A 12,977-nucleotide genomic window follows, 5' to 3' on the forward strand; every position below is an offset into this window, starting at 1 on the left:
CAGATGGATGTGATTATCCTTGAATAAATGAACCCAGTATAATTCGCACATCTCTCCCCTCCCTTTACGTCTGTCCTCCTGGCACTGCATGAAGTCCCTTGAACTGAAATTCCTCAGTTGAACATTCCAGCTTTCACTTTTCTCTTTACAAGTCACACACACAGCTTCAAAAGAACAGATGTAAGCAATCTGGCTTTTGGAAGACATTCACTGTTTAGGGTTTGGAAGTGTCTCAAAAAAAGGTGTTACATGAGTCGTGTTGAAAACTAATATAGCAGATGTGAATCAAACGGCTGAGTAATGGTAGAGAATCCAAGAGGTATGAGGGAAGTTGTGCCGCCAGTTTTAATAACACAAATGTACTTCTATGACCACAAAATCAATGAGCATATATTAAGGCACAGGTGCAAATATCAGATATAAGCTTAAAGAAAACAAATAATACTGTACAAACACTTGAATGTCCAAGAATCTAGGAGGAAGCATGACAGGTTTGGAATTCCACTTTGAAGCTGTTTACTTATCACTCCATAGGTTGCTCTTGTTTTGCTTTGAACTCGTCAACTTCTCTCTGAAAAAGAATAAAAACCTCTGATTAGATTTGGGCTGAGTGTGTGTGTGATGGTGGAAACATTTGTTCAGTGCCAGCTAAACACTCCTTTCAGGTGACTCTGAGTCACGAGTTCATCCAAAACAAATTCTTCCTCTGGATGTATGAATAAGTTTGTGCCCTCTTCAGTCTATGTAGACATATGTGTGCTTTTTTAACTGAATCACATTAATAACGACAGACCCAACTCAGCAGAGCAGACAGCTGTGACAGCCGAAAAAGGCGCAAAACGAAAAAAAAATCCTCCCAGCTCCGTGCACAAGCCTTCCATACCGCAAAGACATTTCTCAAAATTTGGTGGAAACTCAGCACAAAGTAGGCCAGTGTGTGTAATACAAGAAGAACTAAGCAAAGTCTGCTTTGGATCTACCTTTACATGGCGATATTCAAAGAAAACAAGGCCACTGAGTGTAATTCAATCACAATATAAACAGTTTCCTAGAAAAGCATATAACACATTTATTCTGATCCTGTTGTGTACACACAGACCCCTGTGCTTTATTCCTCTAAGCCAAACAACTGCATTGATGTTCATCCATTTCAACTTTATTCATGCCTTCGCTTCAGTAGCTGTGGTTCTATTACTCTTAGAAATGCACAAAATCTAAAAAAAAAAACGCAATGAGAAGGAATTTCAGACGTTCCAATATTGAAATGTGTTGCAAAAAGAAGTGGAAACACTTGACGATCTACATCGGCATGCATGGGCCCGCCGAAAACATCTGTGTGGTGTAGCAGAGAATATTGTCACCCGAACATTCAGTGGTCAGAAATGTCGGCTTTACGCAGTAATGTGCCACCTGGTGGTGGCAGGAATTGCTTGCAAATCTCACATATTGCACGTTCAACTGAGGTGGCGTACACCTGATCAATTCTTCTAGAAATGTCTTCATGCGGAGTTAAAATTGTGACATTAACTGGAGTGGAAAATGAAACAACCATAAGTTTATGACCTTATCCTCTTGTATGACTATAGGATCTCAGGAAAAATTAGAATCAGAATCAGAAATGTTTTAATGGCCATGTACAGTTTTAAGGACAGTACAAGGAATTTGTCTTGGTAGTTGGTGCACAAAACAAAAAACAAAACAAAACAAAGAACAACCCAGCAACAATAATAATAATAATGATAAATATAAAGGATGAGGGATAAATAAAGGATAGATAGAGAATGAAGGATAAATATATATATATATATATATATATACTGTATATACAGTGCAGCAGATAATGTCATCATGGAGGTGGCGATCGGGTGGGGGGGGTTCAGTGGGTGACTTGGGGTGTGTTCATGTGGATGGTGGCAGAGGGAAAGAAGCTGTTTTTGTGTCTGGAGGTTCTGGTCCTGATGGACCGAAGCCTCCTTCCAGAAGGGAGAGATTGAAACAGTTTATGACCGGGGTGGGAGGAGTCGGCCACAATCTTTCCTGCACGCCTCAACATCCTGGAGGCGTACAGGTCCTGGAGGGAGGGCAGATTGCAGCCGATGAATTGTAGGCAGAACCACTTTTTATATATATATATAATGACATGTCTAAACTCTTTTAATAAAAAGGTTTCTCAAACCTTTGGGGCCAATGATGTCATCCCTCAAGCTGCACAGCAACAGCATTCCGAGCAATGTGAGAGAGGCAATACAATATGAAGAGGCCCTAATGATTTATTGGTGCATTAGTTGTGCACTTTGGTAATCATCAATAACAGCTCTAAAGGAAACATGCCCCCAGTGAGCCACATGATATAAACATGATGAACCTACCATCCAAACAGCGGTAGCACAAAAGATGGAAGAATGGGTTCTGTCAACAATCTAGTTATAGTACCACCTAAACACCAGCAGCTGTGGGAGCTGATGTTCCTAAAACAATAAACTAATCAGGCACAGATAGCTGTTACTTAATCTTTGGACTTAAGTAGATTCTCTGCACAAATCCAAGTGGCACATGTGGTTTTAAAATTGCATAATAAATAAATTATTCATTATTTTTCACTGGTTTGACCAATTAAATCAAGCCACTAATGAGGTTTAGATTCTAATTTACCTGAAATGTGTGGAGAACATGTTGACAGACATCCATTAGGTCATTCAGGCCCTTCCTTAGTGGCTCTGTCGCTGGAATTCCACCTGAAACCCAAAGCAAAATTATAAAATAGTCTGGGACGCCAAAACATTTTCATTTGAATTCTATTAAAACGAGCATGTGTGCAGATGGTGTTCAAAAAGACCTAAGGGGAGGAGAACCTTACAGCAGTAAAGCTGTTTATCATTTACTCAGATAGACAAAAAAAAGAAAAGCAAATAAGAAAAATATTCAAAGAGCTGCTGAAAGACTCTGGTCAGACTGTTTACACTGACCTCAGTGTGTGTATTGTTGCATGCATAGATAGGACTCCACACACACAGAGAGATTCACTTCAACAGAGGATACTTACCTTTCGTTTGAATGCGAAAGTTGATCTTGCTCTCAGAAGGATGGGTGATAGTGTAGCCACAAAACTCTACGTCGGTACTGCCAAAGGAAAGATTTGTGATCAGATCTTACTTTGTTAAAATTCCTGAACGTGATCATGTTTTTTGACACTTGTTAAACAATTCTTATAGTCAAAAAGGAGGCAATCATTACATTTATATAAGTTATTAAATCCTAAATGATCAACAAAAAAGCCAGATGTGAGAGAAGTTTACAACGTTATGCAATAAGTATTTGAGAAGTAACATACATCGTTTCTGTTTGAGCCTCATGCATCACCGTTAATTGGATTTAAAATGCATCCTTCTATTTCTGCAGACTAAAATCTGGTGTAAGCATTTGAAATTTGTGCTTTTCTTTCAAAGAGATGCAAAAATAAGTTGAAAAACTGACAGGATTACATATCAAAGGCTAACTTTTATATTTTACATGTAAATCCTTTAGTTAAACTAAATTGGAAATCCATTCCAATCAGAAAATCTTAATAGTTCTGTTGCAAATACAATGCAGACTTTTTATGCAGGTATACACAGTCCACGTTGTTTAAAACTGAACAGCATTATCAAAAGTAAAGCACTGACTTTTTCATAATCATATATCTGAGGGAGTTGCCAAGCGTGTGATCTTCATCATGGAGCACAAACGTCACACAGCCTTCATCAGCCCCGTCAGCCTGGACCTGAAACCCAGACAAACCATCAGCTCCAAACAAAACCACTGTCCAGCTCTACCGTAGACATGAATGAATACTGTGTCTTTAGCATTATTACCAGTAGACACTTTTCTCTCTGATCTTTAAACGTTGTATGTCACTCCCAGGGTTGGGGTCAATTACATTTTTCAGTAACAATTACTTTATATGCCCAGAAAGTCAATTACAATCATATTCTCAATTACAAAAGTTAAATTACAATTACTGAGCCTAAAATAAAGTTAACCTTCCTCTTGCGTGAGCATCTCTGATTAAAAAAGGGCCTAAATCAGCTGTAAAATACACGAAAAAATAACCAAATATATATTATCTAATTTCTTTCCTATCTATCGATAACCTTGTTAGGATTACTAATCAATGAAAATATAGGTTTTAATATTTTTGGTGTGTGAGACTTATTTGTTTCAGTACACCCCTCAAATTATTATTATTATTTTTTTTTTTAAATGGTAAAATGTGGAAAATCATGATATGAAACATATTTTAATCATTGTTAACTACATATGTGTACACCCATACATAGAACTGTAACATGGTTCCCAAGTTTGGAGTTATATTTGACACATTTTTTAAAATAGAATTTGCATGGCAATTACAATTACAAAGTCAATTGTCTAAACTCAATTGCAATGCAATTATGATTACGACAGCAACAAATTTTTACAATTACAATCCTACTTACGCCATAAGTGTAATAAAATATCTATTACGCTATTCCAATCATAATTGACCCAAACCCTGGTCAGTCCTCGTGTTGCAGATGAAGAATAAATAAAATAATACTGCCACCTAGTGGATTAACTCTACTCTACACACACACACACACGGACACAGAAACAATGAGAATATTAACGTTGTCACCTTAGGAGATATAATTGCTTTTTATAATGTATTTATACATACAGAACACATCAATTGTTAGAATAAAAGCACATGCGCGTGATTGTACCTGGCTGGTGGCTAATGTAGCCCCCTCACGTGTCAACAGTACAGCGTGGAATCAAGCTAACGTTAGCTTCAACCACTGAATGTTGTCCTCCCTAAACATTTTTACAAAGCTGTTGAATTACACGACTGTATAGGAAGTGTGAAACATGTCTGGGAGTTTATTTACCATCTCCAGGACAGCTTTCTTTTCCTCCTCGCCGGCCATGCTTCTTGTAGTTCCCACGATGCTCAGCGCTGGTTAAAATAAAATAAAACCCTCGGCTTTGTCTGACAGGCACAAGGCGCACAAGGGCTTCAGTGTTGTTTTCTCTCTAGTACCCGAGAGATGACAAATAATATACAAATAAAGAGTGAAAAGTAATATTATCAATAGATACAACCAATCTGAACTACAATCATATATAATAATATAATAACATGGCATATGCCAGAATAAGACAATATACTATAGTAATATGCTATTTCAATGTATTCAAATGTAAGTAAAATTAAAATACTAACTCAGTGGGAGTTACACACTGACATTTAGTAATTTTTGGTGTGTGTGATTATGAATGAGAATATATATATATATATATATATATATATATATATATATATATATATATTGTTTTTTAATAAATAAATAAATAAAGACTAAAGAAACAATCATGGCAACAATATATACATATATAAAAATATATTTGATTTAAAAAACAAAATGGGTAATGACCACAACAAAGCACATACAGGATGCTTCAGCTTACAAAATAAGATACAAAGTTAAAAAAAAAACAAAGGCGGAAAAATGTTGGAAAATAGTAATAGATTTTAATGATTTGTTTCCCTGTTATAAATATTAAAACATCAACATATGCAAATTAAGGTAAATGTCATATTGCGTTTTTTTTTTTTTGTTTTTTTTTGTTTTTTTTCTTTCAGTGGAACTTACAAAATAAAATTAATTAATTAATCATGTCTGTAAATATTGTAGACCGTTTCTTATCTGTGTATGTAACAGATTTAGAAAAAATGAAAATTTGTTTTTAAAATTATATCATTAACACATTTATGCAGACAATGTTTTCCTACAATCACAATGAATGTAAATTTTATTTCTGTATTTTATTTTTACATATACCCAAATTGAATGATTTCTTATTTTATATTATTATGAACCTGTAAAAGACTTTATGCGAACGATAAAACAACACGATAGAAGAAAACTACATTACCCAGCAGGTTAGAGGACTTCCGTTTTCGTAAAGCGTTTGCGAAGCAGAAGTCACTCGAAAGGGATTAGCCAACTTGCTAGCAACAGAAAGCTCCTTATATGTGGGAATTTGCTATAATTTATCATCGCTGACAAGCTAAGGTAACGAGTTTTTATTTTTATTTAACTAGTAAAGGTATTCGTACTATAGCCAGAAGCTGCGGCCTGCATTGCGTTTTAAAGTCGATTACATCTGTTGTGTAAAATACAACAACATAAGCTAGCCTGTTGTTTACCTAGGTCTGGTGATCTGCTTTTCGTTGTTTTCACACCAGGATAACTGATTTAATTATGCGTTCTCACTCTATATATGAACTCAAATACCATCTATATTTATAACTGATAATCATTCACATACAATCTGATTCCTCTCATATAAACAGCTTTCACAGTGTGCACTGCATTAACTGATCTTAACCCTGATCTTCTTCGTCTTCTTAGCCAGAGACGAAGCTGTTGCCATGGCAATTCTGTTTGCTGTGGTGGCTCGTGGGACCACGATACTGGCCAAGCATGCCTGGTGTGGGGGCAACTTCCTGGAAGTCACTGAGCAGATTCTAGCTAAAATACCTTCGGAGAACAACAAACTAACCTACAGCCATGGCAGGTATGGCTCTCGTCTTCAGTTAACCTTTTCTTTTTACACCCAGGCATAAAACCTGACAGCCTCAATCCATTTTATTGTTCTGATTGTAAAATAATCTGACTAACGGCATATTTCTCTACTTTCAGAATTAATTTTTATATCTGTCTCCTATGTGTGAATTTCAACATGTTTTAACATTTTTAAAAATGTATTTTTTTTTGACAGGTTTGCTCATAGTCTCATAGTGTCTCCTTGTATGTAATATGTATCTAGATACAGTCTATCCAAATCTTTTCTACATAAACGTAATGTGCCTGTGTTATCACTGTGTCAGGATGGCCGAGTGGTCTGAGGCGCCTTGACTCAAGGATTCTTCCTTCCCTCTGCTGTGGGTTCGAATCCCACTTTTGACATATAATTTTTTTTCATTTAAACATATTTAACACAGCAAATTCCATCTTTAAAAATACACATGCGAACAAAAATAAACATATTAGGGTATTTCCTGGGTTAGGGTTAGGGCTAGGGCTTAAATAAAAGGCTTAGGGTTAGGGATAGGGTTTAGGGTTTGGGCAAAAATAAAAGTGTTAGCAGGGTAGCTAAAAAAAATAAAAATATGAGCTAAAATAAAACTGATGGAACTTTAAGTCACGTGGTGCACCTATCACGTGACCGAAACTGGTCAATGAGGGGCGCTGCGTACGGATAGACTGCCGGTCTATTGACACATATTACGTACTGACAGCGACTGCCTACAAGATAGGTGGATAAGTAGGCAATAATTAATGCCAGTTGATTCTTGGGCAAACTGCATTCCTTAACAAATACTTTCTGGTGTGTGGTTTTGTAAATGCATCACAACAATGAATAACCTGTTCATCATCAGAAAGCAGATTTTATTTGACTGACAAGTGTTTTTGTCCTCTTTTTTTCCAGCTATCTCTTCCATTACATCTGCCATGACAGAATCATTTATCTCTGCATCACTGATGATGTAAGCATAACACTTTTTTGATAAATTACCCTTTTTTTTCTTATATTGATGATTGCTGGTTGGTGGTAATTGAAGGTTTGGGGAATATATCATGCATTTCCATTAACAATTTCCCATTAAACAGGTGATTAGCAGTGCGGCTAATGTCGCGCATGCAATGTACTCTTGCAGGATTTCAGCGTAATTACTGTATTCCTTCTTTTGTTTTCAGTGCTAAAACAATCACAGTTCCAGCAAACAGTTCCAGATTTGATGAATTGCATTACGCCCACTGCATTAATTTATTTGCATTTCCTCCTCCCATTTATTTGCGCCCCTTGAGAGATCAGCCTACTTTACATATTCATCAGAGGGAAACGCGTTAAATGGATTGAGAGTGCATTCTGATTCCCTGGAGTTTGTACTCCTTCATAGCGCGTGGAGTGACGTTTGCACACGTTTTAAACCCCTAAACCTTTAGTGAATCCGCCCTCCAGTGTTTTAATGTGAAATCCTGTATTAGTGCCGACAGTACCCGCAAGTGTAAGATTAAATGGTAAACCCGGGGACTATAAAATCTAAAGTCTTTTTAAAAGCTGCTGGTAGATATGTGCAAGGATTACTGGATCAGCAGACATGACAACATGTTGATCTCATACCTCCTAAATTGGTTATCTCTTTTTCTTTGGGGTCAATTTTCTTTCTCTTCAATTTTCTACACAACAGGACTTTGAGAGGTCACGTGCATTTAGTTTTCTGGGTGAAGTCAAGAAGCGATTCCAGACAACATACGGCTCTCGAGCTCAGACAGCCCTACCGTATGCCATGAATAGTGAGTTTTCCACCACGTTGGCTGCTCAGATGGTGAGTCCATGCAAAGGCATCCTTTACCTATTGAGATATATACAGATCTAGTCAAGAGTAAATTCTTACATTTAAATGTTTTTTAAAAACTTTTCTATCTTCTTTTTTTTTAAACAGAAGCACCATTCAGACCCACGAGGGACAGATCGTATTACTGAGACTCAGATGCAGGTTGATGACCTCAAAGGCATTATGGTCCGCAACATCGGTTAGTTACTCTTAGTTACTTTAGGTTTGCACGAATACATATTTAATACATTGATTATAACATGATTTTCAATTTGAAAGTGGAGTTTAAAATTGTCCCTTGAGTGTAAAACTTGTAATATATTGACTGCTTTTCTTCCTATGGCAGATTTGGTTGCTCAAAGAGGAGAGAAACTGGAGTTGCTGATTGACAAGACAGAAAATCTTGTTGATTCAGTGAGATTTTTTTATTTTTTGAAATCAGCAGTTGTGTCTTTTCCATTCAGCTTTGTTTCCTTTGTGTAAATAATTAGACTTCTTAATGGATGCACCTGCATAGACGCTGTTGGTGATGGTCTTTTCTCTGACTTCTTCTCTAGTCTGTAACCTTTAAGACCACAAGTCGTAACCTTACACGTGCAATGTGTGCGAAGAACTGCAAGCTGACGCTAGTCATCGTGCTGGTGTGCCTGGTGAGTGATAATTGTTGGGCTTATCGTTCATGTACTCTTTGCTGGAAACAAACTGAACAACAGTATATTTTCGATTGTCTCACAACTTTTATTAGTATTCAGATCATGTGAATTTACTTCACATATTAATGAGTTCTAAGGGTCATGATGAGGTCCATTTATTTAGGCATTTAGGGGTCTATTTTATTGTCTGGACTTAAGCGCTTTTTTGTGCGCCTGCAGTTACGCGCTTCTTTCCTATGCCTATTTTCCGGGCCAGGCTGCTGACACGCCCATCTCGCGTAAGGTAGACCAAAAGCACGTATGTGTGAATGAAGGCGGGTTGAAGGAAAGGAGGCACTGATGTCATTTTTTATGGGCTGTTTAGAAATCACGGGACAAGGAGTTTTCCCAACGCTTGTAAATGTCATTGAAATCCGTGAAAATGATAAAGTTCACTTTTAATTTGAAACGCCCTCATTGATAAACAATGTAACAGGTTGATTTGATCAGATTATTGTAGTGTGACTGAGTCAGAGTTAAAACCTCTTTTCTTGATCATCATCACCTTCTTCATCATCATCATCCCTGTAAAGCATGACAGAGTTAGATGTGCTGGAGATATGAGGATATAATGCGGCCGCAGAGCGTCCTGCTTTAATACAGAGGGATGTTTGCAGTGAAACAGAACTACTGGCTTCCATAATATGCAGTTTTAAATATGAATGGTTTAAAGCGACCTGAGCTGAGCCTCATTAAAATATGTGTGGGAACAGTTTCTGGTCCATCCTCATCCACATATGACAGCTTGTTTCACTCTGTAGTGGATCAAACTGTGACTTTATGTTGGACATAATATGAAAATAGTTGAATCACTGTGACCAACATGGACAGAAGTCGGTGTCTGTTGAGTTTTAATTAATCACGCAGCAGCAGCTGAGTGATCACAGCTGCTGCTGTACGATGCTGCACGATGTCCGTGTGGCTTCAAATGTAACTAAGTCCATATTTCTAGTGCAATATAATGTTTCACCTTATCAGGGCGCTGCACTTATTCCAGGGTTAGAAGCGCGTGAGAGGAAAAGGACTTGCGCACACCGGAGAATGTGCATAAAGTTAGATTTGAATGGGAACACCCACATTTCAGGGCTGCTCCACCCACAGTGCATAACTGGGATGAAGGTGAGCTGCGACTGACTTAAGTACAGGAGGAGAATAGCGCGCAGCCAAAAACAGGGCCGCTGCGTGGCTTTTTGGACTAACGCACATGGGAGAATAAAGCTCTAAATATTTACATTCACACATCAAGTCCACAATCTACCTGTTTAAAGGTACCTTAAGTTTTTTCAGTGTTCAACATTCAACAACATATGAAGGACATGTTGTGTACCTGAATATCTTCTGTTTAGAGACAAAAAAAATGAAAAATGTCCTTATTCTTTGTATTTATCTTGTGATGAAACATTTTACACTCTTAAGCACGTGTCAAACTCGAGGCTTGGGGTCCAAATCCGACCCTTTAAAACATCCAAATTGGTCCGCAGGGGAAAGTAAAAATGTCTGAGAAAACATGAACCATTGTGTAAATGACCAAATAATTCAGTTGTGGATATCTCAGTAGGGTTGCAAAAGGGTGTAAAATATGTGCAAATCTCAGGAGTTTTGGCAATATTCAAAAAATAGAAACTTTTGATGGGAATTATTTATCAAAATTAATCAGAAATTGGAAGTAATTTTAAATCACTGTATCATATCCATACATAAATATTGGCATCCATGCAAAAAAAAAAAACACTTTAAAAACAACAGATTTATTTGCAAGTAGAACTTTACAATTATTTAATGCAATTCAAATTCAATTCAAAGTGTTTATTAGATGAATGTCATTGGATTTGTCACAAATTCAAGGAAACTCTACATTATTTGCAGGGGTTGGCAGTTTTCACATGCTTGTATAACACGATGGAAGTCGTTTTTACTCTCAGATTGTTGAAAGAAATCCTATTTTTTCTAAAATCCTGCTCAATCCTCAAATTATTTGACAGATTTCCCCAAATTAAATACATATTGTCACTACCTGTCGCCTATTACTTGAATATTGTCGGTTCCTTATATACTACAGACTTTTATATCATTTCTACATGGAAATGCAATGTAGCACTAATGTGGAAATTGTTCGATTCTCAACCTGCGGCCCACCTGAGGTCAAACTTGTCTGTATTTGGCCTCTGCGCTTAACAATTGAACCACCATTGCACTCTGCATTCATTCCTGTTTACTCCATGTTTAGGGATATAAACAATACAATCACATGCTGCCATTATTTTTTCCGTGTGATGTCACAGTTTGCTCACAACGTGATTAATTAACTAAAAAGCTGTTTACTTTGTACTTTTCAGGTGATCCTTTACGTCATTGTCTCTGCTTCCTGCGGAGGCCTCAGCTGGCCATCCTGTGTGAGAAAATGAGGATGAGAATTAAAGTGGAAGAAAAGGTTCGTGAAGGAGGAGGAGTTCCTGTTTGAGTTTTCTCGCCATTGGACACATTTGGAGACCTTGTTTTCTCCATCAACATCAGCAGAAGCCACTTCTCCTCCAGCCTTGTTTTTCGCTCCCACTGTCTATACTCACGCATTTATTTGCCTTCTGCAACCGAAGTCCCACTTCAAACCCATAAGAATGGACTGCAGCTTTGTGAGCCTTCAAATGAACTTTAAACCACACAATGACCTAATGATCACAGAGTGAATATTTAATTGTTTTGGCCTGGTTTTCATTTAAAATCTTTGTGGTTGTTTCATCAGAGGAACCTTCACTTCTTAAAATAATAAAGTCATTCCTGACAAATGTTCTACAGTCAGGAGGTGAAAAAACTATTACCAAGCACAGTGGCATTTATGAAAAGTTATAGAATATGTTGTAAATGTACCAGATATGATCATACAAATAAATATAATACATTTGATTAATGATTGCCTGTAGATAATGATCTTGCGAGGCAAGTTGGGTTCAGGAGAAACTTATCTCCTTTCTTGCTCGTAAACCTGATAGATAGTTAACTCTTTAACTTTTTACATTTACTAGGATGAACGATGTGCCCATACGTTTTCTTTCTGGTAACACACTGCACTTTTTATATTGTATATAGATTTGCCTTATGGTATCATATTGCTTCTGAGCTTGTAATTAATTATTGTAAATGCAAATTTAAATAAAAACTGGTGAAAATCCATGTGTGTTTTTCTACACGGGGAAATTAAAAGAAGTGCCATGTGTGCAGGGGTGGACTGGCCATCTGGCCTTTTTTTTTTTTTTTTTTGACAAGCGTGTGGAGGCAGACATGGTAACAGTAACAGATGGCCCAAAATGGCAAAAACATGGCATGAAAAGAGTGAAAATTAACTAAAATGGTGCAAAAGCTGTAAATAATGACCAAATAAAGAGAAACCAGGTGGTATGTAATGACAAGGGGTAGCATAAATAGGCAAAACTGTGTTTTACTGTGTCTAACAGTAAAAAAGGCAAAAATGTGGAACAAAATATTGGGGAAAAGGAAAATGATATTTATTGGGCAAAAGTTAGATTATTTGGATGAAAAGTAGCCAAAAAAATTAAAAGGACAAAAATTTGATAAAAGTCTCAAAAAGCACTTGCAAAAAATAGGAAAAATTGATATTTATGGGCAAAAGGTAGCTGAAGTCTGAAAAAAAGTGTTAGGACTTTTTGAAAAGGGGCAAAAATTGGACAAATATAGAAGGTTGCAAAATGGCCAAAAGAAATTGGTTAAAGGTTCCCCTCTTATATTTTTTTTCTGGGGGAGTAATAATTAAAATAAAATGAAGACATAAAGAGCCACATGTTGAGCATTATTAAATGTTTCTACGTGGTGTCCTCTGATAATGTATTGGGCTGGTCTGGACAGAA

The 12,977-nt window shown here is 36.8% G+C and overlaps 2 protein-coding genes across 2 annotated transcripts; one reads left to right on the forward strand and one right to left on the reverse strand.

Moving 5' to 3' along the window:
- Positions 1 to 320: 320 nt before the first annotated feature.
- Positions 321 to 5,029, reverse strand: polr1d (RNA polymerase I and III subunit D). Its single transcript, XM_028460433.1, has 5 exons — positions 4,908 to 5,029; positions 3,663 to 3,760; positions 3,044 to 3,120; positions 2,653 to 2,735; positions 321 to 571 (listed from the first exon to the last, which is right to left on the reverse strand). Exons 1-5 carry the CDS (start codon positions 4,944 to 4,946, stop codon positions 524 to 526), a joined length of 345 nt encoding a protein of 114 aa, XP_028316234.1. The 5' UTR covers positions 4,947 to 5,029; the 3' UTR covers positions 321 to 523.
- Positions 5,030 to 5,961: 932 nt separating this feature from the next.
- Positions 5,962 to 12,283, forward strand: sybl1 (synaptobrevin-like 1). Its single transcript, XM_028460432.1, has 8 exons — positions 5,962 to 6,095; positions 6,435 to 6,600; positions 7,516 to 7,573; positions 8,279 to 8,416; positions 8,534 to 8,624; positions 8,772 to 8,839; positions 8,983 to 9,075; positions 11,454 to 12,283. The coding sequence occupies exons 2-8, from the start codon at positions 6,455 to 6,457 to the stop codon at positions 11,520 to 11,522; spliced, it is 663 nt and encodes a 220-aa protein (XP_028316233.1). The 5' UTR covers positions 5,962 to 6,095; positions 6,435 to 6,454; the 3' UTR covers positions 11,523 to 12,283.
- Positions 12,284 to 12,977: the final 694 nt, after the last annotated feature.

This window comes from Gouania willdenowi, chromosome 10, assembly GCF_900634775.1.
Source record: "Gouania willdenowi chromosome 10, fGouWil2.1, whole genome shotgun sequence".
Taxonomy (NCBI): Eukaryota; Metazoa; Chordata; class Actinopteri; order Blenniiformes; family Gobiesocidae; genus Gouania; species Gouania willdenowi.